General features: G+C 42.1%; 1 protein-coding gene across 6 annotated transcripts in view; it reads left to right on the top strand.

Annotated features, from left to right (window-relative positions):
- Nucleotides 1–24577, top strand: part of ADGRF5 (adhesion G protein-coupled receptor F5) — a 47563-nt gene extending 22986 nt beyond the window's left edge. For 3 of the 6 annotated variants that reach the window (XM_069805642.1, XM_069805644.1, XM_069805643.1), the window contains 18 exons: nucleotides 804–974; nucleotides 2280–2459; nucleotides 4998–5134; nucleotides 5617–5675; nucleotides 6313–6455; nucleotides 7237–7443; nucleotides 8720–8953; nucleotides 10404–10568; nucleotides 10703–10921; nucleotides 11185–11403; nucleotides 12605–12757; nucleotides 14010–14206; nucleotides 15178–15357; nucleotides 16824–18200; nucleotides 19142–19183; nucleotides 19285–19344; nucleotides 21958–22042; nucleotides 23188–24577. In XM_069805642.1, the coding sequence (XP_069661743.1) occupies nucleotides 804–974; nucleotides 2280–2459; nucleotides 4998–5134; nucleotides 5617–5675; nucleotides 6313–6455; nucleotides 7237–7443; nucleotides 8720–8953; nucleotides 10404–10568; nucleotides 10703–10921; nucleotides 11185–11403; nucleotides 12605–12757; nucleotides 14010–14206; nucleotides 15178–15357; nucleotides 16824–18200; nucleotides 19142–19183; nucleotides 19285–19344; nucleotides 21958–22042; nucleotides 23188–23267 (3908 nt within the window). In that variant the 3' untranslated portion in view covers nucleotides 23268–24577. Of the gene's footprint in view, nucleotides 1–781; nucleotides 975–1080; nucleotides 1835–1952; nucleotides 2460–4997; nucleotides 5135–5616; nucleotides 5676–6312; nucleotides 6456–7236; nucleotides 7444–8719; nucleotides 8954–10403; nucleotides 10569–10702; nucleotides 10922–11184; nucleotides 11404–12604; nucleotides 12758–14009; nucleotides 14207–15177; nucleotides 15358–16823; nucleotides 18201–19141; nucleotides 19184–19284; nucleotides 19345–21957; nucleotides 22043–23187 lie in introns of those variants that run through there. The other 3 variants (XM_069805646.1, XM_069805647.1, XM_069805645.1) reach the window with 3 other exon arrangements.
- The last annotated feature ends 632 nt before the right edge of the window (nucleotides 24578–25209 follow it).

Below are 25209 nucleotides of genomic sequence, written 5' to 3'. Positions count from 1 at the left end.
ACCCTCCCTTCTTCTTCCCCCAGCTTTTATTGCTGAGTGTGATGTCATATGGTGTGGACGTCACGCTCCAGGTCATATGGTGTGTGACATCATGTTAGTCAGTTGGGATCAGCTGTCCCAGCTGTGTCCCCTTCCAGCTTCTTGTGCCCCCCCAGCCTGCTTGCTGGGAGGATAGAGTGGGAAAAAGAGAAGGCCTTGATACTGTGTAAGCACTGTTCAGCAATAACTAAAACATTGTGTTATCAACACTGTTTTAATTACAAACCCAAAACATAGCCCCATACAAGCTACTATGAAGAAATTTAACTCTACCCCAGCCAAAACCAGTACAGTAGTAAAGGCACAAACAAAAGAGGTGGAAACTTTTGTCTGGTCAGAGACTGACATATATGAGCTCAGTTTTTATGCAAGATTAAATACACGGTGTAGAAAAAAACCCAAGCCTCTTAGGAGGACACGGGCCACAAGATAATCCTGTATGGCTTCAGTCTGTGGTTGACAACCCATCCACTTGCTGAGTCAAAAAAGAGAAAGGATGATACAGCTTTTCTCTGTATATATTATGTCATTTATATCAGCTTCCTATTGCTCTGAGAGCAAAGAAATCTGGCTTTTTTCAGACAAGCAGCAGATAAAACATGTGCAGAATATCTGCTGAGTAGGAATCAAGAAGATTTCCTAAGCAGAATGCCACATTAAGCTACCATTAAATAGCAACAGAGCCCAAATGCTGAAACAGAAGCCATCAATTTATGATTTACCCTCACACACAGCTTTGCAGTCTCATACTATTTCTCTTTTAGTACTTATTTTTGACCTTCGCCCTCTAGAGTACACCGTTGACATTGAAGTAAGCCTTATGGATTCATGTTTTCTGGAGCCAGTCAAAGAGTATTTCAAAAAACTTAGTCTTCCAATTTCAACAAATATTTCAAATGTAGAAATGACAGTTTCAAAGATCGACATTACAACAGGTGGGTTGGTTATTTATTTTTATATTCTGGGTGATGTACTTTTTTGCCAGTATTTGATCTCTCCCTGTTTTACCATCCATCATGCTTAGAAATCAACAAAACTGAACTGTCTCTGCTGCTTACTGAAAGACTCAACAAGACTGAAGCTCTAGCACACAACAGCGTGTTTTGTTATCTGCATCCCGCCACTGGTCTTTCCATAATGTTGACATTAGGAATAGCCCTGAATTCTTTTCTTTTACTAAGGAAGGGACAAAACCAGAGGAAGCCTGAGCCAAAGGACTTTGCTCCAGTTTGACTAACAAGCAGTCTGAGTTACTTTCAAGCTTCAGGAAGCTGCGACAGAGGTTATCAGACTGTTTACTTCCCTCCACTTGCATTTGGAACGTAAATCACTGTAAGAGGCTGTACTCTGACCCTGACAGAGACAGGCTGCATGAGATGAAGTCTTTTCCTGATATAACTCACTATATGTATTCTTACAGGTCAAGATATCAGACAGGTTTTATTACATGAGTTGTGGTTGTGCAACTTCACATCCAAGTAACTAATACAGCAGAGGATATGCAAATGCACTGAACATTTACAACAGCAGAGGATATTTGGTACCTTCTTATCGCTGGCCCATAAAGCAGTGAAAGGAAGCGTTCATCAGCTCTCAAAACAACATGCAAACGGATCTTTGAAAGGCCTTCAGGGTCACCTGCAATGTGTGAAAATCACTTTGTTAATATCTTACTTTGCCAATGGCACATTAAGAGCAGAAAAACTTACAGTGAAGTGTTGGGGTTTTTTTATTAGAGATAATATCTGGTTTTAAAGCACTTTGTGGTAATGTTACGTTCTCTCATGCGACATCTGTCAGGATACAGTCGGAATGACACAGCACCTCACTAGCCACTGAGACTTTGAATGACCATTACATGCTCTTACAATCTTTAAAACCCTATGCATTTGCTTTCAGCTCAGGTAATATAGAAATATCCAATCTGCAAACTATCATAGGATGCTGGCCAATATGCCAGGTAAATTTTTAGGATCAGGCTTCACATCTCCATTCAATTACTTAAAAGTAATTGATCAGACTTATCCCTGTTACCAGTCTGGTTCCCATTTCTGGTTAGTCATTTATTATTAGTATAGTAAGATTTGCAAGGCATCAGATCATCAAGTTGCATCATTCAAGTGAACTCACAAGAAGGGCAACATTTAGTTGAGATCACTGGTATAAAGATACAGCAGGGTAAATAAGCAGTAAGTTATGCCCGCTTACTATTCTCATAGCATTTCTCTCTCTGACACTAGTCTGTCTGCTCAGCGGTGAGAACAAGAGCTGTTGTTCTTGTGAAAAAGGATATGCCTGGCCAAGTGCAGTGTGCGGTGACTTGATAACCTGCCCTTCTGTCAGCCTAGCACCCGACCTGCCCTGCAGCTACGTGATGGAAAAGCCTTTTTGCGGGCCTTACTGTGAGCCTCAGACTGAAGGTAAGGAGAAACAGTGCTGAACTTCATTGTTGTACAACTCATATACTGGTTAGAAGATGGAATAGTGTTAAAGGTGTAATAAAGCAGCACGTCAGGACTGAGCTGGCTACCACATTGCCTATGAATGTGGAAAGTCTGTAGAGACGCTCTAGAGCTCTCCTCTTTGTGATGTGGGTCCACCTTGGCCCAAATACGTGGAGATATTTAGTGCTATGCTGGACCCCCAGCTCCTGGAATCACTCACATGCCTCTGGGATTTTCAGCTTCCACTAAACAAAGAAAATTTCATCTCATCAGATTTTCAACAGAGGAACTTACAAATGTGACCAAAGTGTGCCATAGTGCTCAATAGAAGAGAAGGAACAACAAAAAAAATCCAGCATGTATCTTTTGTTTGGTTTTATTTCATGACTTGTGACAAGGTGCCCATGACTTTTTAGGAACCTGACTGATGACTGGACACTTAGGCTTGACAGCACTGGGGTGGAGCACTACCTGTTGTCTCTGCAATCCAAGACAGACCCCCATGAGAGTCTACCTCTAATTTGTGATGGAGCAGCAGGCAGAGATACCCAGAGGCAACCCTAGAGCTGGAAGCAGTCCAGTGCTGTCAGCATGCCTGTTCTAATCAGCTCTCCTTAGAGGCAATGCTTTTATCACAGGGCACCCCCACATCAATACTGCTATACTATTTCCAGGACTAGAGCTAGTATCTCTTCCATGTGGAAGTCCCACATGCCTTAGAAGTCCAAGGCCCTGGGTACAATGCTCCTCCACTGCAAGGTATGGACATGTCCTTAAAATGGACCCAACTTCGAAAATTCCAGTGTCTCTCTAAGCATTTTATATTCTTTTGTGCCCATTGAGAGGTCTTCACCCAGAATATTACCCTCCCAAAGTCATTGAGGATTTTTCCATTAATTTCAGTGAAACGTAGGTGGAGATTCATCCTGTGTAACTTTCACTTAGTAAAAGTTAAGTATCTGGTCAAAGTTACTCATCCAAACTCTATAACTGGAACAATGTAGCAATTCAACTATTGTAGGAAAGCTGTCTGTCAACACCTGAATGTATCACCTTCTGAAGGTGTCTGCAGCTTTGCATCAACTGGAGAGGGAGTCTAGGTATCTAGCAGCTGCCAGGCATCTAAATTAGCTATAGAAATCTAGAGGAATCCCAACTTTCCTATCATACAGACGAATCTTGACAAGTTGTAAGTTTTTGATTTAGAATTAGGATGACTTCACCAAGGGCAAATTGCACCTGACTAATCTAGTGGTCTTATACAATGGAGTGACTGCATCAGTGAACAAGGGAAGAGCTACGGATGTCATCTACCTAGACTTCTGTAAGGCCTTTGATACAGTCCCCTACATTGTCCTTGCTGCTGAATTGGAGAGATATGGTTTGACAGATGTACTGTTAGATGGATAAAGAACTGGTTGGATGACCACGTTCAAAGAGTTATACTCAGTGGCTCAACGTCCAAGTGGAAGCAAATAACGAGTGGTGCACTCAAGGAACTGTACTATTTAATACCTTCATCAATGACACAGACAGTGGGACTGAGTACACCCTCAGCAAGTTTGCAGATGACACCAAGCTGAGTGGTGCAGTTGATTTGCTAGAGGCAAGGGATGCCGTCCAGGGGGATCTTGACTGCTCAAGGAGAGGGCCTGTGCGAACCTCATGAAGTTCAACAAGGTGAAGTGCAAGGTCATGTACCTGAGTTTGGGCAATCCCCAGTATCATTACAGACTGGGGGATGAATGGATTGAGAGCAGCCCTGTGGAGAAGAACTTGGGGGTACTGGTAGATGCAAAATTGGACATGAGCCTGCAATGTGCACTTGTAGCTCAGAAAGCCAATAGTATCCTGGGCTGCAGAACAAGAAGGGTGGCTGGCAGGTCGAGGGAGGTGATTCTTCCCTGCTACTCCACTCTCGTGACACCCCACCTGGAATACTGCATTCAGCTCTGGGGTCCTCAGCACAAGAAAGACAGAGACCTGTTGGAGCAGGTCCAGAGGAGGGTCACGAAAATGGTCAAAAGGATGGAACACCTCTCCTATGAGGAAAGGCTGGGAGAGTTGGGGTTGTTCAGCCTGGAGAAGAGAAGGCTCCAGGGAGACCTTATTGCAGCCTTTCAATACCTAAAGGGGGATTATAAGAAAGATGGAGAAAGACTTTTTATTAGACCCTGTAGTGACAGGATGGGGGCAAGAGATTTAAACTGAAAGAGGGTAGATTTAGATTGGACATAAGGAAAAAAATTTTTTATGATGAGGATGGTGAGACACTGGAACAGGTTACCCAGAGAAGTTGTGGATGCCCCATCACTGGAATTGATCAACGTCAGGTTAGAAGTCCCTCCCCGTGGCAGGGAGGTTGGACTAGATGATCTTTAAATGTCCCTCCCAACTCAAATCATTCTATGATTCTGAGATTCTATGATTAAGTTAGAAGAAAAAGCTAAGAAATCACTTTGTAAGCATTGCTTTTGATTATTTTTACATTTATTTTTGTGTTTTTTCTTACAGACTTATGTGCTATTGGAGAGCCCATTATAATGAATATGTCAGTCAGGCTGAATAAGTCAAGCACAGTCTATTGGCATAATCTCACAGATCCTTCTTCTGAATCATACAAAAAATACAAAGCTGACCTTGAAAAAGCGGTAATGACTTTTGTTTTCCACCTCTGAAGGTTGAAAGTCCTCTAAGAAATATGGTATTTACCCTGAGTGTCTGGGAAATAGGGTGCACTCTCACTGTCTCTCTGCAGAGCTGTGAAGTATGCAGCAGTGGTAGCTACAAAGTGGGCTAAAGCTGACCTCCATTGAAAGGCAATGACAATATTCCCATTCATTTTAATATGCTGGCCAACAGGGAAGTATTTAGGAATCTTTGCATCAAAGCATGAAAAAAAATCACATTATTGGTCCCAGCTTAAATCCACATGAGCGCACATAGAATGAAACCATCAAACAAATTTATACCAGTGACAGTGGGGAGAGCACCAGGCCTATTCTGTTAGGTATGCTACATGCCCTTACTCCCATCAATGCTGAATGGAGAGTTTCCTATTTGAAGCACGCTAGAGCAATATACAGAGCAATATACAGAGGACTTATGTCATGTAATATGTCTTTGTTTACAGTTTAATGCTAGCTACAGATGTTTACCAGGCTTTGTATCAGCAACAGTAACTGGCTTCAGGTAAGTAAACAATTTCATTTTTTCCTGGAAGACACAAATCTTTCTGTCCCATCTCAAGGAAACACTCAGCAGCAAAACCTACATTCACGCTGGCTAGAAGCCATGCCCAATATATACATACTGAATAACAGTATAATAGCTGCAAAGGAAAGCCCAACTATTAGCATGGAAATAGGATTGTGGTAAAATTCACTACTGTGCAAAAGTCCAAGAAACATAATCGTTCTCCATCTGGATCAAAGCCTTTTGTGGGAAAGACTGAATTCCACCCAAAAGGGGAAAAGGATGTGAATAAACCTAGCATCATCTCCCAGGTCATCAGGAAGACGAATTAGTGCATTGACTCTGGATATAACGTTGGATCTGGATAAAAGAGATATTACTTAAGTCCACACATATTTAAACGCAGATGTATTCTACATTTTCTAAGGGAAATTTACTAGGAATAGAAAGCAGATGAAGGACATGTCACGTAAAGGTGTTCTTACTTTGGGAAGAGCTGTAGCACAACCTTTTTCTATACCAGAACAAGTCTTGAGTCACAACAGGACCCTTCACAGGTGAGCCCTGTGAAGCTTACTACTAATATGCAAGGATATTTAATCCTGGTGCTTCTCTCATTCTTGTATCTGTTTAGGCCTGGAAGTGTTTTTGTGAACTATGAAGTAAAAGCAGGAGCAGCAAGCTTCGATCAGATAGCAAATTCCAACAAAATTGTACCACAGTTTCTAGATGCATGGTACCAGCTAGACCAAGCTACCTTCACAATGAAAATAACTGGTAAGTTTAAAGCTCTCTCAGTATTTTCCTTCAACCTTTTAGTATTTCTAGCCTGAGCCGTGTAGCTGCCTTATACTGTTGATTATTTGGTACTAGACCTTCAAAAAACATTTATTTCTCTGGCTGTTTCATTTCATCCTGGGCCACCAAAGCTGAGGACTTACAAGAGATGACCATGCATGCAGCACCTCCCATGGAAAACCAAAACCTTCCAGCTAATCCACTGAACCCTGATGCAGCCTCTCCATGGGAGAGAGACTGTCACCTCCAGAACTGAGACAGCTCTTAGCATATCAGGCTGCCAGCACTTCCCACTTCTTCAAACAAAACACAAAACCTCTTGCAGTTTACATGAGAACAGCTTCCCTCTGGCTTCCTTGGCACATTTTCCATGCTGCCGCTAGACAGCAAGTTACAATCGAAATGCCTGATCAAGTGCCGCAGAGGTGCTGTACTCTCAGTGCATTAAGCACTGGACTTTCTGTCTCAGAGGATTATTTTAACCTGGTTGCTTCTCCTCCCAGTTTATCTACTTAGAAAGTAGTGGCAGTGACAATATTTCTGGTTCTCTGCATAAAACCTTCTGGGATCTTTGGCTGACAAAGATAGCAGAAGAATATGTTGTGGGAAAATTGCATAGCTTGTATTAGAAGTAGTGCCTGCAACTGATGCTGAATACATATTAGTTGCGAAGCACCTAGGATTCCCACGAGATGAAAGACACCACATAGATGTGCGCTGAAATGACAATAATGCAGAATGTTGCTCTTTGTCTTCCCAGATCAAACAAACTTCACTGTGAGTCCTGTTGACATTTTTGAAGGGGATACAGTAAGACTGACATGTCAGATAAATTCAACATCTCAGAATGTGACTTGGTATTACAGAGATCAGATCATCTCAACCGGCTTGCAGTATTCGATAAACGTTTCAACAAAAACCTCATGGTCAACTCTTGAAATTATCAACATTACAATGAAGGATAATGGTATGATTTTCTATTGTTAAAACAGCAGATGTAAGTCTCTAGTGTGGCTAGTTCTATAAAAAGAGGCATGCAGTGACTGCATTTTCCTAGAATAAATGTGAAAAATACACTGTTCCTCATAATTTTCCTTTTTTTTTTCTTTCATGAACTACATACTGACTGGCATTGCCAGTAAGATGTGAACTGACTGAAGTGACTAAACAGGCCTGGATTTTCTCAGTGCCAGGCTTCACTGCCATATCTCAGGAGACAGCAGTGACTACATGGCTGTGAGGTCTTCCCACCCTTTTGGTGTGGTAATCTGAGGCTGTGTTGAATTTGTCCTTGATGGCCCTTGCCTCCTTTGCCAACATAACTAATTAGAGCTCGGAGTTACAGTTTTCCATGTGTTCGTGTTTAGAGCTTTTTGAAAATCAGAAGCAGTTAAATTGGTGGCATTTTGCTGGGAGGAATTATCAGGGGAATTATCATGTATTATCAGAACTTTGACTCAAGTTCCCATTCAGTTCTTCTCTTTAGACCATGAATTTTACATTTAACTTCAAAAAGGGTAGTCTCTGACAAGGTATTTGGGCACACAGAGCCAAGGTAGGAGTCATGGGTCCAAACTTCTTCGAGCTAAGGATGCCCTGAACCTTGGTGTCTCCTCTCCTATGTAAGTGGCCTACTCACCAATGGGGAAGGGGAATCCACATACCTAAAGTATGAAGGAAATTTGGAGCTCTGATTGCCGATTTCAAAAGAAAGCCTGGCTGCATCCAGAGGACAAGTGCCTGAGAAAGTGGCTGATAACTTCTCTGCTGCCTTTGGCGATACCTTCTGAGCAGCCTATGTGCTCACACTTAGAATGCCAGCTCTTGTGTAGTCCACCCTGGGCACCTCTCTCTCACCCATTCTGTGTAGGAACCTTTTGCACAGTCAGTCTATATTCTTGCCATAACATATTGCTGCCACGTGGACTACGGGCAATACACAGATCCCCAAAACACCAACTCAGCCAGCTTTTAAGTATTTCAGTCCCAGAGCACTGGTCTCTTCTCGAGTACCCATCAACACTGAAGCTGCCTAATCTGGATACGTTTGGCACCAGGAGTCTGCAGAAAGCATAGTGCAGATGACCTGAGGGTACATTTTGATTAGCAAGTAGCAGAGCCACTGCAGAGCAGGGAGATGGGAAAAGTAGGTGTGGAAGTAGGCCCAGCTCCTAACCCCAAACGTAGAGGAAAAAAACAGTGAAATGTGTTCTCAATGCTAAGATATTGCCTATGCTTTACAGGTACCTATGGGTGCTCTTTCACAAAGAGCAATAATTTTCACACACTGATCTACAAGGCCACAAAACCAATAGTAGTCTCTCCACTACACATCACTCCGAACGTAAACAACATGAGTGTTGTATGCAACAGCCCTGAAGTGCAGACAAACAGTCCTCTGCTGTCCTGCTGTATTGACAGACACATACCATCACTTACCGGTGACTGGAAAGTAAATGGAGCAATCAATATTACAGGTATGATTAACAAAAGATTGTCTTTCACCTGCTAAGTTTGTTTGTTCTTCAAAGATCTCCTCCTAATTGGCTACCCCAAAGGCCAAATCCTAGGATGACTACCGGGTGTGCTCCAAAGGTGTGTGTGTGGGAAGGACGAAGGATGGATGGACAGCGTGGTACAGACTCCGTATATGTTGTGCAGGTGCCAGTGGGATTCTGGGCATCTCCATGCACTGTGCATACATTGATGCTTAAAACTGTGCCATCCTGGATGGAAACAGCTGCCTGGACCAGCGTCATACCAGCTTTTTCCAAAAAGCTTATTTCTTCATTGTCTAGTTTTGAAAGCAAGGATGAGTGCATCAGTCTCTACTACTAGCTCCAGAATCACCCTTGGGGTATGAAAAGCTTTTGTGTACCCGATACCAAGATTTGGCAACCAAGAGAAGCAGGTGCTACACTTTGAAACAGCTGCAGCATAGCTAAATACTGAGTGCGCAGTTTCCCTCTCCGCCTGTACTTGTGATACAACACATGCCAGTTGAGTCAGTGGCATCCCACAAGGCTTTACTTATAAAATGAATATAAAGAGTTAATAAAACACCAAGTAAATGTGTTACAAAGAGTTACAAAATAACATCAATAGAAATGCTCATAAATGTCTATCAACCACAGTCATAAACAGTCTATTGCCCTCTTAATATTTTATGGGTATGGATTAACTGTTTATCATTAACCATTTGCTATAAATCAAATTTAGCAGAAAGCAGGACAGCAAAATGAGGGGAAAAACTTCAAAGCTTATGTACACAGTCATTTCCACAGAGGACTGCTATGGGTGTGCAGCAGCGCTTGCAGAGAGAGGGGTGATCCTGGCCTGCTGTAATGAGCTGTTCTGCCCTTGATTCCCTGTGGCCAGGCTTTCCCCCAGGAACTCTGCTCTCATACCAGATGCACATTCAGCTGCAGTGGGAGACAACTTTAGTGGGGTTTTCCTTTTATGGCTAAACCAACACTCTTCAGATTTAAAGTTGAATGACTGTCAGTATCTCCAAATGTTTATGTCAAAATAAGATGACATTAAAATCTGCAGTATTTACCTCTGTTTTACTTACCTTACTTATCCTAAATATCATAGATAATGGGGTTAGGCAGAACCAGAATACTTTCCATTTTGGCTTTTCCTGAGGTAGCCAAGCAATGTTGTTGGTCTCAGACTGGTTTTGGCAGTAGGTGCCCAGCACTGTGCTGATAGCCATCTTCAAGCCTTTGGAAAACCACTGTGAGTGTTGCCAGAGGAAAAGGGTGTGAATGAACTTCAGCAATGATGAGTTAAAAGTGCCATGCTGTCAAAGGTTACATACAAACCCACAAGGTTTTCCTTAGCTAGAGTGATTGTTTGTGATTTCCAGAGCCCATGTATTTTTGGACATCTGTAGCCCTTCAAAGAATGTTTATTTCTCTCTAGGAGTCTCCATTTTCCGTGGAAACTGCACTGAATACAAGCTCAACATCAATGAGTCGGTATGCCCACCTGAGATGTCAGGTACAGTGACAACATATACATGTGAGCTGCGGACTGGACATGGTGCCAGGCACAGTCAAAACATCAGCGTAATGTACCTCCAGGCAGGTAAGAGTCAGGCAGCATGTAACAGACCATCAGCTCTTTAACGCTAAGTGGCCTCTGTGGTCCATGTCATTTGCAAGCAAATTATTATAACAAGTGACTCTCAATAATATGAAATTTATCTTGTGTTGTCTCAGCCAGAGTAACAATATCTTCAAGTATAAACTCATTCATTTCCGAGGGACATCCATTCAATCTGACGTGTGAAAGTGATATGAGCAATTACGACAGTATCAGTTGGAAAATCCGGTCTGCAGATAGAATAAAAACGGTGGACTGTGATACGTGCATCAAGAATAGCAACTTTTCAGCCATGTCTGTGCTCACAGTGCAGACTGCCACACAGGACTGGAACGGTGAGTGAACCTGGTTTGTATTAGCTACAAAGGCAATGAATCTCCGTACCAGACAATTTACAGCATCCCTAGCCCAGCAAATCACTGTGAAGCCTGACCACAGTAAATAAAAAAAAAGAGTTAAAATCATAACTGCTGGAGGACAGCAAGACATGGTGCTGCCAACAACACTGTACTTGTTCAGTATTAGGGCTCATGACCATGCAAAAGCTGAGGAGCACTTCTGTTGACAGAGACATGAGGTTTTGTGTCACTTCTTTCAGGCACCTACATCTGCACCTTCTCCCAGAAGTACTTGGAGAGTTCTGCCAATGTGACAATCGAGGTTATTTCCTTGCCTCTGAAGCAGAACATCCTGATAAAACCCATTGCAGCATCGATACCCTGCGAAGTACAACAAGCCCTTGAATGCTGCATAAGTGCTGACACCGCGGAAAATTACAGTGTTACATTTGTGGTTCAAGAAAATAAATTTAAAGTTGGTAAGAAACAACAAACTCGCAGAATCACTAGTTGCGCTATGTGTCACAACCCAGTCCCTGGGGGGGGTTTGTTTTCAATTAGGTCTGTGTAACCAATTCATACTTACTGCTATTATGACAACCCACAAGTACTTCTGAGAGTGTAAAAAAAGGGTAATGGACTAGTTTTAGGATGGTTGCTATGCCTGGGCAGCATGGCTGAGATTAATAGAAGAGCAACTGAAGTCACTGCTGTAGTGATAAATACATAATAGGTAAATTCAATGTTTGGTTTGCCTTCCCAGGCAGTGAGAAGTGAGCATCCTCATCATTGTTCAGATTAGAAATTGCTGATCTCCATTTATTTGCTTTTATCTTCCACTCTGCCACTTTCTTGAACTCAGTATCAAGAAAACATTACTGAAGAAGATGATCCACTAATTCATGAAAAATGTATAATAACACATTAAGAATGCAATTCAAAAAACTATTCTATTTTCTTCAAGGATACAGGTAACATATCTTTAACAGCACAAAAGCCTAGGCTTCCATGACTTTAAATTTACGGCAGTTCTGCAGCTTCCCTGGCATGTTTTTATATGCTAGAAGTTTTCGAGTGGGTTACGAAAGAGTTAATTTGAAAAAAGCAAAGAAGAGCCACCTAAACTAACTCAGAAAACACGCAGGAGTGCAAAACCAACAGCCTGAAGTGTAAAGCGGGTGGAGACTGAGGGGTCCTTCAGCTGCTAAGAAAAATGCCAAGGTCTCGTTGGAAGAGATTGCAGTCAGGGACCCTCAGGCACACGCATACTGAAAAGCAATGGGAGCGTGGTACAGATCCTGAGTTCAAAAGAACCATATAAGAACAGCTAAAAAGTATCCTAGCCTAAATGAAATGCCTGTGGTAGAAGCAGAAGCAGGAAGAGTATTCTCCAAAATGGTTTCTAAAGCAAATTTTCGTTCCTGCACACTAAAAGAGGGTTTGGGCAGGATTTGCTCATACACCAGTAATTGAAAAGGTACTGATCACGCAGCAGCTGCCAGGAGATTTGTTAAGTGGGGAATAAGAGACAGAGATCAGCATACAGAAAGGAAGTTTTTTCCACAAAGGAAGTTTTTTTCTCTAGGACCCACAGAAAAGAAAGTTTTGCAGAAGCTTTCTGCTCTCTGCTAGCTGATTGACCCCAAATCTGTGTTAACCTATCTAAATCCTTCCATACAGGGAAAAATTTAAAAAGAAATTTGAATTGCTACGTGCACAATTACAGAGAAATAGAATGCAGCAAAGAGAAAAAGCTCATGGCATATTGCAAGTTTATGAACCACATTGGACAGCAAGTCAACAGTGAAAATATAACTCTGCACCTGATACCTGGTAAGAAAAAAGTTACTATTTAAAGCTGTGAAATAGGAAATCCCAGTATCTTTGTTAAATCAGATGCCACAAATTTATCGCTGGTGACCCCTAACCGGAGCAGTTTTTGTTAGCCAAGAATTTTTGTCTCCTTTTTTGACAGGAAATTTTGAAATACAGAGGAAAATACCAATTTTAATGTAATTTTAAAAAATAAGTAGACAAGATATTTTGTCTTCACTGTATTTGACGGTGGCCCCAGTATGTTCCCAAGCAGTTATAGTTCAGTCATCTTCTGTCCCTACTTCCTTCTGGTGCAGCCTGCACCACCAAGAGCTTCATCTTCTGTGTTGAAATGTGGGCATGCAGCTCCCAGCTTGCACCAACAATTTAGCAAGGATAAAAGATTGTGGTGCCTCAGGAAGAAGGCATCTAGCTGAGGAGGTCAGCCTGTGGGAGAACATATCCACTTTAAACACAAGAATGGCAACCTCCATGAGGTGTTGCAGAAACCTGGGCAGACCCACCTTCCAGTCAGCTCTGCAGGAAATGCTGGGTAATTAGAATTCAACATTGCTAAATCCAGTTTTGATGTTTAGTTCTGACCAGTGTTTGGATATTTCAGCTCCTTATTGGAAATTGGAAAGAAAGAAATGTTGGACATCCCCATAACGCAGAAATTTTGTTTTTTCCATGGTAGCATTGCCTACTGTTGAATCACTCTATCTGGCCAGATTTCACTTTCTTAGGCAATAAATATGCAGCCATTTTATTTACTTTAATCAGCAGATACTTACTGATATGACTAACACAATGAAAGCCAATTAGCAAGACTGACTGTTCATCAAAAAGGTGTTGAGGCCTTACTATCAAGGTCTTAATGAATTTCCTATTAGTGCTACAGCAGCACTGAGTCCCTTAGCAGAATAAACTTTGTGTGAATTACTGTTCACATAGTGGTCAATATAATCCCACTCCCCCCCTAACCCTGTAATCTAACAGACAAATCCTGAAACTTTGGTTATTGGTTTGTTGATTTGATTCAGTACTCAAAACCAAGGGGCTTCATTCAATTTCCTTTTTAATTTCATGATTCCAAAAAATTGGGAGTGCAAGACATACACATCCTGAAAGGTCATAATTAATGAAGACAGCAAGCTGAAATCCTAACTAATTTAAAGACCTCTAAACTTCAGGAGGTCACAGGTTTGATGGGGGTAAATTATATCTCCCTGCTTCTTAGTTTTCTGCCTCTGTGTCTTTCTCAATACAGGTAAGGAAGTTTCCTGCTCAGACAGCCTTGGCATTGGAGTAGAAGGGGCCACGTTAATAATGCCATGTACGTTAAATAATTCAGATTATTCAGGCACCCGAGGCAATGCAACTTACAAGTGCTCCAACAAGGAATGGAAACTTGCAAGGAATGACTGCCTGTCTGAAACAATAAGCAACCTGCTGACTCAGGCCGAGGTAACATTTATGAGTTTTCTAGAGGTTGGGGTGGGGGTGAGTAGGAGAGAGCAAAAATTGTTGGGTGGTTTTTTGCTTAACATAACCTAAAATATATGAAGCGTTAAAAAATCAAATATTTAATTAAAACTATCTTTTAAATGATATAAAGAATGATTGGCTATATCTACACAAGTCAATGAAAGAGGCTAGGTCCCCTTCTCTGGCCCAGAAGGCATGTGGCACTGCATGGTTAATACCCATACACACAAAACGCTCTCTCCCCCAAACAAGGTGACCTTATTCATAGTGTCCAGCAGGAGCAGTCGCTGGCCTGGAGTGCTCCCTGAACCATGCTCCGGCGTTGCCTCGGTGAACGCTAGTTGACACAAGCCCAAAGCACGCTACGGAGTACGCTAACAACGGTGCAATAGGAACAACTCTGTGCAACTGCCCAACCTCAGACCCAGGCCCTGTTTAGCATGCCCCATCAGCTGCCATGCTTCACAGAGAGGTGCTGGGGCTCGGTTTTCAGCCTAGGTATTCTATCATAGCGCTCTTCACTTCTACAAACCATCCAGAGTCACCCTTCTCTCAGTGAGGTTAGATGAGAACAATTATCTTTCTTTCATCAAATGCTTACGATGTTTATTTTAGTAAATTAGGCACAGCAAGGTCCCAGGCAGAGGTACAGCTACTCCATTATGTATTTTCTTAACTTGCTAGATTGCTCACTCATGCGGTTTGGGCCCAGGCCAACTATTTTCTCCCCCAAAATTTCCAGGAGCAATTTACGAGTTAGAACAGACAAAAGACTACTCTCAATAGGCAGTTAGGGTACCCTGTTCTGGAGGGTCAGAGGATTGAACACCACCAGCATGTCTAGAATGACCCTCGGTCTGTTTATTTTACTAGTATAGGTGTAGCCATTATGAAGGATCAAGCTCCAGGCAAGTTGCACACATGTGATGTACTGTTATCTTCTGTTCCAGTCCTTGGTCAACAGTCCTGATGCAAAAGCACGCCTACCTGCATACCTTGAAGAGCTTAAGAAAAAGACAGAAAGTCAGCAAAACATAATAAACACTTCTCCTGCAAACCTAGGTGCAATTGTTAACATCCTGTATATGGTGTCCTCTATCCCAGCATGTGCAAAGGAGCTCGTAATTGAAGTAAGGTTTTATTTTAAGTCTTACCTATACTTATCAATCCCTTTGGCCCCTTTTGTCACAGGGGATGACATTCTCCCTGAAGCAGTTTCACAGCTAGTTAGGGTCAGGAACAGGAAAGTATTGAGGGAATGAGATGAAATGACAGCAAAGATGAAACGACAGCAAAGATACAGAGTAGTTTATGAAAAGTCATAATGATGAAGACAAGGATTCTATGCATGAAAAAGAGGCTGCTGTATGCTTAGCAACTAGAAATGTTCTAGGGACCCCCAAATGTCTCTAGCATTCTAATACAGAGGAAAAGGACAAGGAATGATGGATGAAAAATTGGACATGAGCCTGCAATGTGCGCTTGCAGCTCAGAAAGCCAATAGTATCCTGGGCTGCAGAAAGCGAAGCGTGGCCAGCAGGTCGAGGGAGGTGATATTCCCCCTCTACTCTGCTCTGGTGAGACCCCAGCTGGAGTACTGCATCCAGCTCTGGGGTCCTCAGCACAAGAAAGACATGGACGTGTTGGAGCGGGTCCAGAGGAGGGCCATGAAAATGGTCAGAGGGCTGGAACACCTCTCCTATGAGGAAAGGCTGGGAGAGTTGGGGTTGTTCAGCCTAGAGAAGAGAAGGCTCCAGGGAGACCTTATTTCAGCCTTTCAATACTTAAAGGGGGCTTACAGGAAAGTCAGAGAAAGACTTTTTATTAGACCCTGTAGTGACAGGACAGGGGGTAAGAGTTTTAAACTGAAAGAGCGTAGATTTAGATTGGACATAAGGAAAAAAAATCTTTATGATGAGCGTGGTGAGACACTGGAACAGGTTGCCCAGAGAAGTTGTGGATGTCCCATCACTGGAAGTGTTCAAGGTCAGGTTGGATGTCCCTGCCCATGACAGGGCAGTTAGACTAGATGATCTTTAAATGTCAAAACCATTCTGTGATTCTATGACTAGAAGCAGGAATAGAAAAAATGGTTGAAATAAGGATAGGGAGAGTAAATTCCAGGGTCCATGATCAAGCAAGGACAATCAATTAGATCTTACAACAAATGAATAACAAAACAAATCTTAGAAATTCTTGGAAACCTTGATTGTGAGGTATAGAGGAAAAGCACCACTCTTCTGAGCAGAAAAGTGCAAAGAGACTTGGTGTTTTGTAGCTGGAGAACCCTACATGAGAGAGAGAGAGAAATCAAAGATAGCACAAAGGCTGAGAAAGAAGGGAAAGAAGGCTGGAGAAGAAAAAATACTAAGTAATATGTAAAAAAAAAGGCCACACAGCTCCACTTTTGGAAACCTTAACTTGTAAATAGAGCATGCAGAGGGTTAACAACTGAAGGTTTCATATGGATTGAGAAAAATAAGAAAATATTGGGCTTTTTCAAAAGGCAATTCTAGGACCACACAGAAATTACCATCAGAAACAGCAACGATTTGTATGGGATTTCAGTAACAGCATTATTCTGTTGTTGTTCCAGAATTTCCTCTCCACAATGGACTTTATTGTTGCTGATTCCACAGCTGGAGTTTGGGAAGACCTGAATAAAGAGGACATACCCAAAAGTTCTTTGTTACTGCAGTCGGTAGAAAATTTTGCCCAGCTCCTCCAACCAGTTAATAATGCCATTCCTTCTGTCTTTGCAAACTCCCTTCAGCTACAAGGTATAGTGGTCACAGAAAATAACAACTCTTGTTATAACAAGAGCTTCCACAGTACAGAAAACCTCGCAGCTAGCGTGTTCATTGGTGAAAATGAGATACAGACTCTACCCCAAAATTCAACCGTTGTCAGTGTGATGTACTCAACACTTGGAAATATTCTGCCCCGGAATGGGACCAAGTGTGTGAACAGCTTACTGATAACAACAACTGTGAGCAGCAACAGAAGTCAGAAGTTCAATATTAATATGACATTTGCAAAGAAAAACTCATCTCTAAAGATGCCCCAATGTGTCTTTTGGAACTTCGCACTGAACAAACGTAGGGTGCGCTGGGATACTCATGGTTGCACGCCCACAGAGGGAGAAGATTATGTCATTTGCTACTGCAGTCACTTGACATCATTCTCCATTCTGATGTCACCTGATAAACCCTCCCAGGCAATTTATATGCCTGCACTTTATATTACCTACATTGGCTTGGCCATTTCAATCTTGAGTTTGGTGGCCTGCATTATAATTGAATCCTTAGTCTGGAAATACGTGACAAACAACACAACCTCCTATATGCGCCACATCTGTATACTCAACATAGCTACATCACTCTTGATTGCTGACATTTGGTTCATTGTCACTGCCTCCATCAATGACCAAAACCAACAGATGAGCAGAGGCATCTGTTTTGTGGCCACCTTTTTCATCCATTTATTCTACCTGTGTGTCCTTTTCTGGATGCTCAGCCTGGGCCTCATTCTTTTCTACAGACTGGTCTTCATCCTACATAACACAAGCAAGACCGCTCAGAAAGCGGTGGCATTCTGCCTGGGATACGGGTGCCCCTTTGTCATTGCAGTCATCACCATCGCTGTCACACTGCCAAGGAGCAGTTACACCAGAAAGGATGTCTGTTGGCTCAACTGGAAGGACAGCAAAGCTTTCTTGGCCTTCGCCATACCTGCCCTGATCATTGTGGCCACGAATTTGTTCATCACTGCAGTTGTTATAATAAAAATACTGAGGCCAACTATTGGGGATAGGTCAAACAAGCAGGAGAGGAACTCGTTGTTTCAGATTGGCAAAAGTGTGGCCATCCTGACACCACTGTTAGGCCTCACCTGGGGATTTGGCCTTGCCACCGTCATCAAAAACAGCCATGAAGCTTTCCACATCCTCTTTGTTCTGCTGAATGCTCTGCAGGTAAGTTACACATATATAGGGTTTTGTTTCCTCTATGACCATTTAACATGTAGGGACGTTCTTGCAATGCTGTGCTTTGAGGGGAACAAAAACAGCTTGGGAAAGCTCAAGTTGCCTAACACATCCTTATTGCCAAAGGCCTCTTTGGGAAACCCATTCCAGGAATTCAGCGGTATTTCATATTCTCAGCTGCCTTAACAGATGGGCCTTAAAGATAAAGCTGACATAAAGATAAGTTCCAACTTTGCCAATAGCTTTGGGAAGAACTTCATTCCTGAAGATGAGGAAAATAGCCCTATTCTGTTCAGGTGGGCAGGCTTCTAGTCTCATGCACAGTGCATCTAGAGGCATCATATTATGCTCTTGTGGGTTCAGGTAATGAGGGAGTATAAACAACATGAAAGTCACCAAGAACAGCTGAGTAGTACTAATAATAAAGAGAGGAATTGACCAAAATACAAATGATTGAGAGTTTTCAGTCAGTATGATTTTTACAACATATCTAGGTGGCCAGTAGGATCCCAATACAATGGGATTTCTTAAGGACACAACAGTTATGTCTACTCTGTCTCTTAAGAATGGTATCAAAATTCTACGCTTCAGACCGAACTCCCTTGCCTTTTATATTGTGAACCTGCTAGCTTATCTGGGGAGCATAGGCAGGGCATGTCTTCCATACACAAAGGTCCCTCCTTCCAAATATGTTTAGTGCTAGCCAACTAGTTGTGTCACTTTTGTAGACCAGTTATACACACAGTCTAAATAAGCCAGGCCTGGAGATCTCCTACCACATCAGCAGCCCGTTATGTGAGACACTGTCAGAAAAATGCCCTCTATCAAAGAGTTCCAATAGTCAGCACGGACAGTGTTTGAGATAATTATGAGGTACTGCAATTAAAGGGTTGTTGTCATCAAACTGCATGTAATTATCTGTCTCCTAGGGGTTATTCATTTTGGTGTTTGGGACACTCTGGGACAAGAAGGTAAGAATTCAAACTATTTCTTGTATTATGTGAAAATACTGTTGGAATTTGAACATAGTTCCTGTATTTACTGATTGATTATTTTTTTTTTAAACAAATAGATACAAGAAGGCCTGCTGAAGAGGAATTCAATGTCCAAATGGAGTTCACAGCAAACAAAGGTTAGAACCTCAGCCTAAGAATGTATTTCAGTTACTGCTGAATAATCTAACATTCTCCAAGTGTTTTTTAAGTCAAATGCACTTTATATTCTGAATTATTTCTTAGAACTAGTCAGAGAAAGAGAAGACACTAACAACATAAATATGAATATATACCCTTTTCCAAAGTTCATAATTTCACCTATAATTGGTAAAAAATGAGAAGGAGGTTGGTGGACATTTACTCTAAATTCCCCAAGAAATAAACCACAAAATATAACTGAAACGTTAAGTTAGAAAACAGAAAATTTCACTGGCACTATTATTTATTCGCAACCTAAGAGAAATGCGAAGGGAACTTCTTGGGGAAGATGCTCTTCAGCTATGAGCAGGAAAAGATGGAGATATTGCAACTTGAACTCATGAGACAAGAAGACAGGTTAGTCTCCACTTTATGTTGGGAACAGAAAATGGGAAGAAGTATGAATCTGTTGTCAGAATCATGTCTCTATGTTGCAAAGACTCAGATTTTAATGAGCAAAAGAAAGAACATAAATGAATGTGTTTCTGGAACCAAGTGGCCTGGACACATTCCTAGAAGAGGAAAGGCTTGGGTCCCATACCCAGAAAATTCCTGCATTTAACTCAAAGCATTCAGTGCCTAAAAAAAAGAACTAATGTTGCAAACAGAGACTGGATCCTTAGGGAAGATCCTGGAAGGCTTCTCTTCCATCTGCAGTGACTTTCTCTGGCCCAGTGACTCTTGCACCAAGGATGGAGACTCTACAGTCTCTCTATATAGCCTTTTCCTGTGTTTGACCACCCTCACAGTGAAAAAGTTTCTTCTTAAGCGTAATTTCCTGTATTTCTATTTGTTCCCAACGCCTCTTGTCCTTTCACTGGGCACAAACAAGAAAAGTCTGGCTCTGTCTTCATTTCCACCACCTCTTATCCTTTTACTGGGCACCAAGGCAAAAAGTCTGGCTCTGTCTTTACTCCTTTCCAGTCAGATGGCCCCAGCATGTCCTGGTGCATGGGGTTGTTCCTCCCCAGGGACAGGAGGACTTTGCATTTCCCTTTGTTGAATTTCGTAAGATTCCTGACATCCCATTTCTCCAGCCTGTTGAGGTCCCTCTGTATGACAGCAGACTCGTCTGATCTATCAGCCACTCCTTCCAGTTCTGTATCAGTTGCAGACTTGGTGAGGGTGCATTTTTCCCATTATCTATATCATTAATGAAGGTGTTAAACCAGTATTCGATGAGGTACTGACCTCTGTGCATGTCCTCTCCAGCAACATGCTTAAGGCCCTGGAGGAGGCAGCCCATGATTAGCCAGGCAGAGCAGTGCTATAAGTTTTAAGTGCTCCAACCAACTGCCACGTTCAGATCTTGTGTCAGGACAAGACAGGAAAGATGCAGCTTCTGCCTCACGTTTCTTCATTTAGGGTCACCAGAATCATCCACCTGGATTTTTTTAACTGGTACTCCAGGTATTCCAGTGTTTTCTGCAGGAGGATTGGTTCCCAAACCAAAGTCTGGGAACATTTCCTAGTGCATTTTTAAAGCGCCATTCCGTCTTTCTGGCTTGAAAATGACATCTGTTGGATGCGGTGCTATTCCGACTGTGGGAAAAACTCCTTTTTTTCCCAGGAAACTGGAAGGAAGGCAGGAATAACTGATACAACTATCATTAAGCATGTCAGTTTCTTCATTCCCTCCTGCACTGACACACCCGGCAGAATAAAGTAGAGAGAACAAGTTGTTAAGTCTTGGACCCCAATTCTGAATTCCTTTTCAGACAAAATCTCCTGGACCAGACACTTCCAACACTAGTTGACACTGTGGAAGCTGCCCCAGGCAGTGGGAATTGGCATATTTCTTTGGCAGTTCTGCCAGCAAAGAATAAATAAAGCAAGATCGAAGTCTTTGATCAAACTTTTTAGATGTGATTAATTTACCTTCTTCCTCTACCGCCTTATAAGTGACAATGCACAAAACTGCCTAATTTCCCCCACCATGGTACAATCTAATGAACAGAGAGGGACTGAACAGAAAAAGAAGTGTTTTCCATACTTTTTTTTTTAACACATCTTTTGCAGGAATCCTATTAAATTCTCAAACCACCCCAGAACTGAAAAAGAAACTTCATTTTAGCAGCAAAACCTTTCTTCCTTCCATCTGGACTGTAGAGTGTTGTGTTCCAATGCCCTCTAGTGTGTCAAGTTAAATTTGTCGCTGATTATCTCAGTCTGTTGGCCTTCAACGACCATCCCCAAGCATATAAATCTTAGCTTTTCTGGCTACCTCAATGCATAAACTCCCATAGATAAGGGACCAGAACTCTGTACTGTCTCATATGACAGGCTCTGGAGCCTAAGCTATTTTCCCTGGCCAACAGTTAGAGACAGGCTGTTTGTGTCCTGTAGTTTCTTTTAAGGTTGATCTCCTTCATCACCATCATAAACACGCAAACGCATGAACTTGACGCCTCACAAACATCTAGCTTGTCCTTCTGTAGATTGCCTGCTTGTACTACTGAACAACATCTTATTGTAGCCTTTTTTCTCCCCCTCAATGTGGCTACAAAGAAAGTTCTAGGCTTGTGATAAAAAACCAATTTTCTGTCTTACAGTCAAGCTCCCTGATCCTGGTGACACCAATGCTTGCCATGAGCTATCCATTTTCAAGAACCTTTAACAACTTATGTGGGAAAACAGGTATGTGACAAGAGATCTCTCCTACTGAAGCACAAACAAGGTTTTGCCTGCATTTTCACTCTCAGGGTCTGTCTATCCTGATATCTATCAATCTATTTGTCTATCCATACATCCATAGATGGTATTTAATCTTCTAATACAAAGGAACAGTATGTAATAAGTTATTGGAATCACTAGCATAATTGCTCATGATTGTAGCATAATGCTAGGAGCGTAATTGTCTAACACTAAAACAAGTATTGGATGGTGGCATGTCTCACCAATTCTAACACTCACTAACTGAGCTTTGTTTTGAGCTTGATAATATCATGACACACTGCCCCTCAGTTCATTTACTGTTCAGGTACTCTTCACCACCTTGGGGCTGTATCTCTTCAAAGGTTCTCTGGCTTGTCATTTCATGGATGTCACCATTTTGGTTGTGACTTTATTTTGCAAGAAGTGTTGCTGAAAATATGAGTAATTTAATTCCTAAGTGTGTAATCTTTGCATCCAACCATTTCTCAGAGAAGATAGTGACATTTGGTCAAAGTGGGATATGAAGGAGTTTAATGTAGGCAAGCAACTGCTTTTTAAGAGTGTGTTTATTAGTCAGATGATAATGGAACAAGAAGTTGGTCTCTGACTCTGCTACAGTAAGTTTACATGAGTACAGTAGCCAGACACAGAAGGCTACCACCACAAGAATGAAACATGCCCACAACTGCTTCCCATGCTGCTGCCACCTGAAACTCCCATATTATTAGCACTCTCTTCCACACTCTGTTTTCGGGCACTGTGCACCTGGGTCTTAGTTTAGAGCCTTGTGGTCACAAAAGGGAGGGAGCTGAGATTCATCTCAAGAGCATGTGTTCTAGATTGCATCCCCATGCTCAAGGAGAACCACTAAGTCCCTCCCTTTGTGTGAGGAAATTACTACCCTATGGCATGATCATCTGGTCAAGCTGACATATCCTGGCTGTCTCACCAAACACAAAATTGACTTCTGTGGTTGCTGGTATTGCTGTAACAACCCAGCTAATATCAGGGCTGCAGACCAAGTCAAAGCCACCTGGGTCATCAGGACGGGTCTAACTGTCCTTTGCAATGCCAACATATCCCAGGCTATCTGTCCTTATGTCTAACCACTATGCTTTGTTTTACAGGAAAATACAGAGTATCTTCTTCAGAGCCATCCAGCTCTTCCTCTGAAAACACTTCCAAGTCATATTCTTTGCTTAACTGAGGCACTGCAAATGCTAAATTATATAACTCTGAAAGGACCTCTGCCCTTTCCAAGACAAACACGAAAAGTACCTGTGAGTCATCAAGAAGTGAACTGCTTCATTTTGACTAAACTGTGCCTTGGTGCATTCTTCTGGAATAATCATTTCTGGTTAATGTGTAAGGCAGGGAAGCTTTGAGATGTGGAATTTTACAGGGACTGCCAATCCCAGAAGAGATGAGATGTTTCAAACTTGGAGGGATTTGAAGGCCTTCAAGTGCTGGAAAAGAGACTGGAAGTGAAGAATTCTCAGCCTTTAAGAGGGTGCTTAGCACTATGCAATACTGAGCCATGAATTGCAGTGCTATACACAGCTGTTGTCCAGTGGTTTTAGTATTTCCCCTATCAACTGTCTGAATAATTCCAAAGGCCTGTGTAGATACACAAGTACCTCATAGCTTCTCTCTTGCCCTCGTGTTAGAGTCTGGAAAGGCCACAGGGTATAGTGCTCTCCACTTTCTATTTAAGACTTTCTGGAACCAAAGATTCACAACGGAGAAGGGCCATTTCAGATCTTCACTATTGACTTAGATAAAATGGAGACCGTGATGATTCCTGCATGGTCTTCTTTCAGATGGAATGTACTGAAAGCTCCATGTGGCATTCTTTTTTTGAAGAAAAGGAAGCCTTATATCCTTAACTATAACTGTCCCTCCCTTGATATGTAACGTGGTAAGACAGAGATGGTTGCTGCCCTTTACTACAGAGGGGACTGCATTTATTTAATGCATAGTAGCGTTAAGTATGCAAGGAGTCTCTTGTGTAAAGTCTGTATGTTTGGGTCCCTTCTCAGAGGAGAATCACACTTGGAGGGCTCAGAGACTCAACTCTGCAGTGAATATAAACCACCATGTGCCAGGCAGGATGAAAGGTTTTATATAAATTATTGCTCTAATACTACATTTGTGGAATCAGTTATTTCCAAGCCATATACCTTTAAAGGCAGAACTCCTGTCTTAAGCAGAGGGCTATGAGAGAGCTTGCAAAGTATTTACAGCACACACAAATATTACAAAACTTAATATAAAATATGATAGATGGAATCATGAAGATTTAGATGTGAGTCCAATATCAAATACTGCTGTCAGGTGGTACAGCCCCACTTGGTTGTTGGGGAATCAGGCCTATATTTACCAGTGGTGAACCTGTTACCAGGACTTTGGGATGAACCAGGGTGGGAAACTGATGCCTACAATTACAGGCATGTGTGACGGTTTGGTATGGACAGGTAGTGATGACTGAAGACAATAAACAAGCATCAATCAAATTTATTATTTATATTGAAAGCAATTTCTTTTTGCATGGAGATGTAGATATAACACTAGAACTAGAACACAGTTAGAGATTAAGAAATATTTGAAAATCTAGAATCTCTTTGAACTGCATGGCCAGAGGAAACTTGAAAATCAGACCTTCGCACATGATTCCAACCAAAGTTTGCCTTTGGATAGCCATTTGGTCTAACTCTCTGTGGAAGTAGCTTGTGCAATATTGACCTGCTGCAGAACCATCCGCTCCCACTGAACTAGAATAGGCTTTACTATAAAGTATGAGTCCCTGTAGACAGCAGAGTCCCACCACACCTTATCTCTGCAGGCATTTCATCTGCGGTTTCACCACACCTCCCAGTTTAGCTAAGCCTGGGTCTCGACTGTATGTGAATGAGAAATCAGGACATGATGCCAAGCTGTCTGGCACTAAAGGGCCATCTCTGGGTGGATCTTCAAAGGCAAGGTCCTTGCCAGTGTTAGGAAAGCCATGACAATTCATGAAAGAGAAGCAGCTAAGAAATGAACTGTGCCAGTCTTAAAGACTTGGGGCCAAGGCTTCACTCGTATTTATACACACATCAAGATAAAAGGGGAGAGAAGACAAAGTAGAAGGGAGTGCTGAATGGAGGAAG

This window comes from Haliaeetus albicilla, chromosome 18 (assembly GCF_947461875.1).
Source record: "Haliaeetus albicilla chromosome 18, bHalAlb1.1, whole genome shotgun sequence".
NCBI classification, from domain to species: domain Eukaryota; kingdom Metazoa; phylum Chordata; class Aves; order Accipitriformes; family Accipitridae; genus Haliaeetus; species Haliaeetus albicilla.
This window is presented reverse-complemented; position numbering and strand designations above follow the sequence as displayed.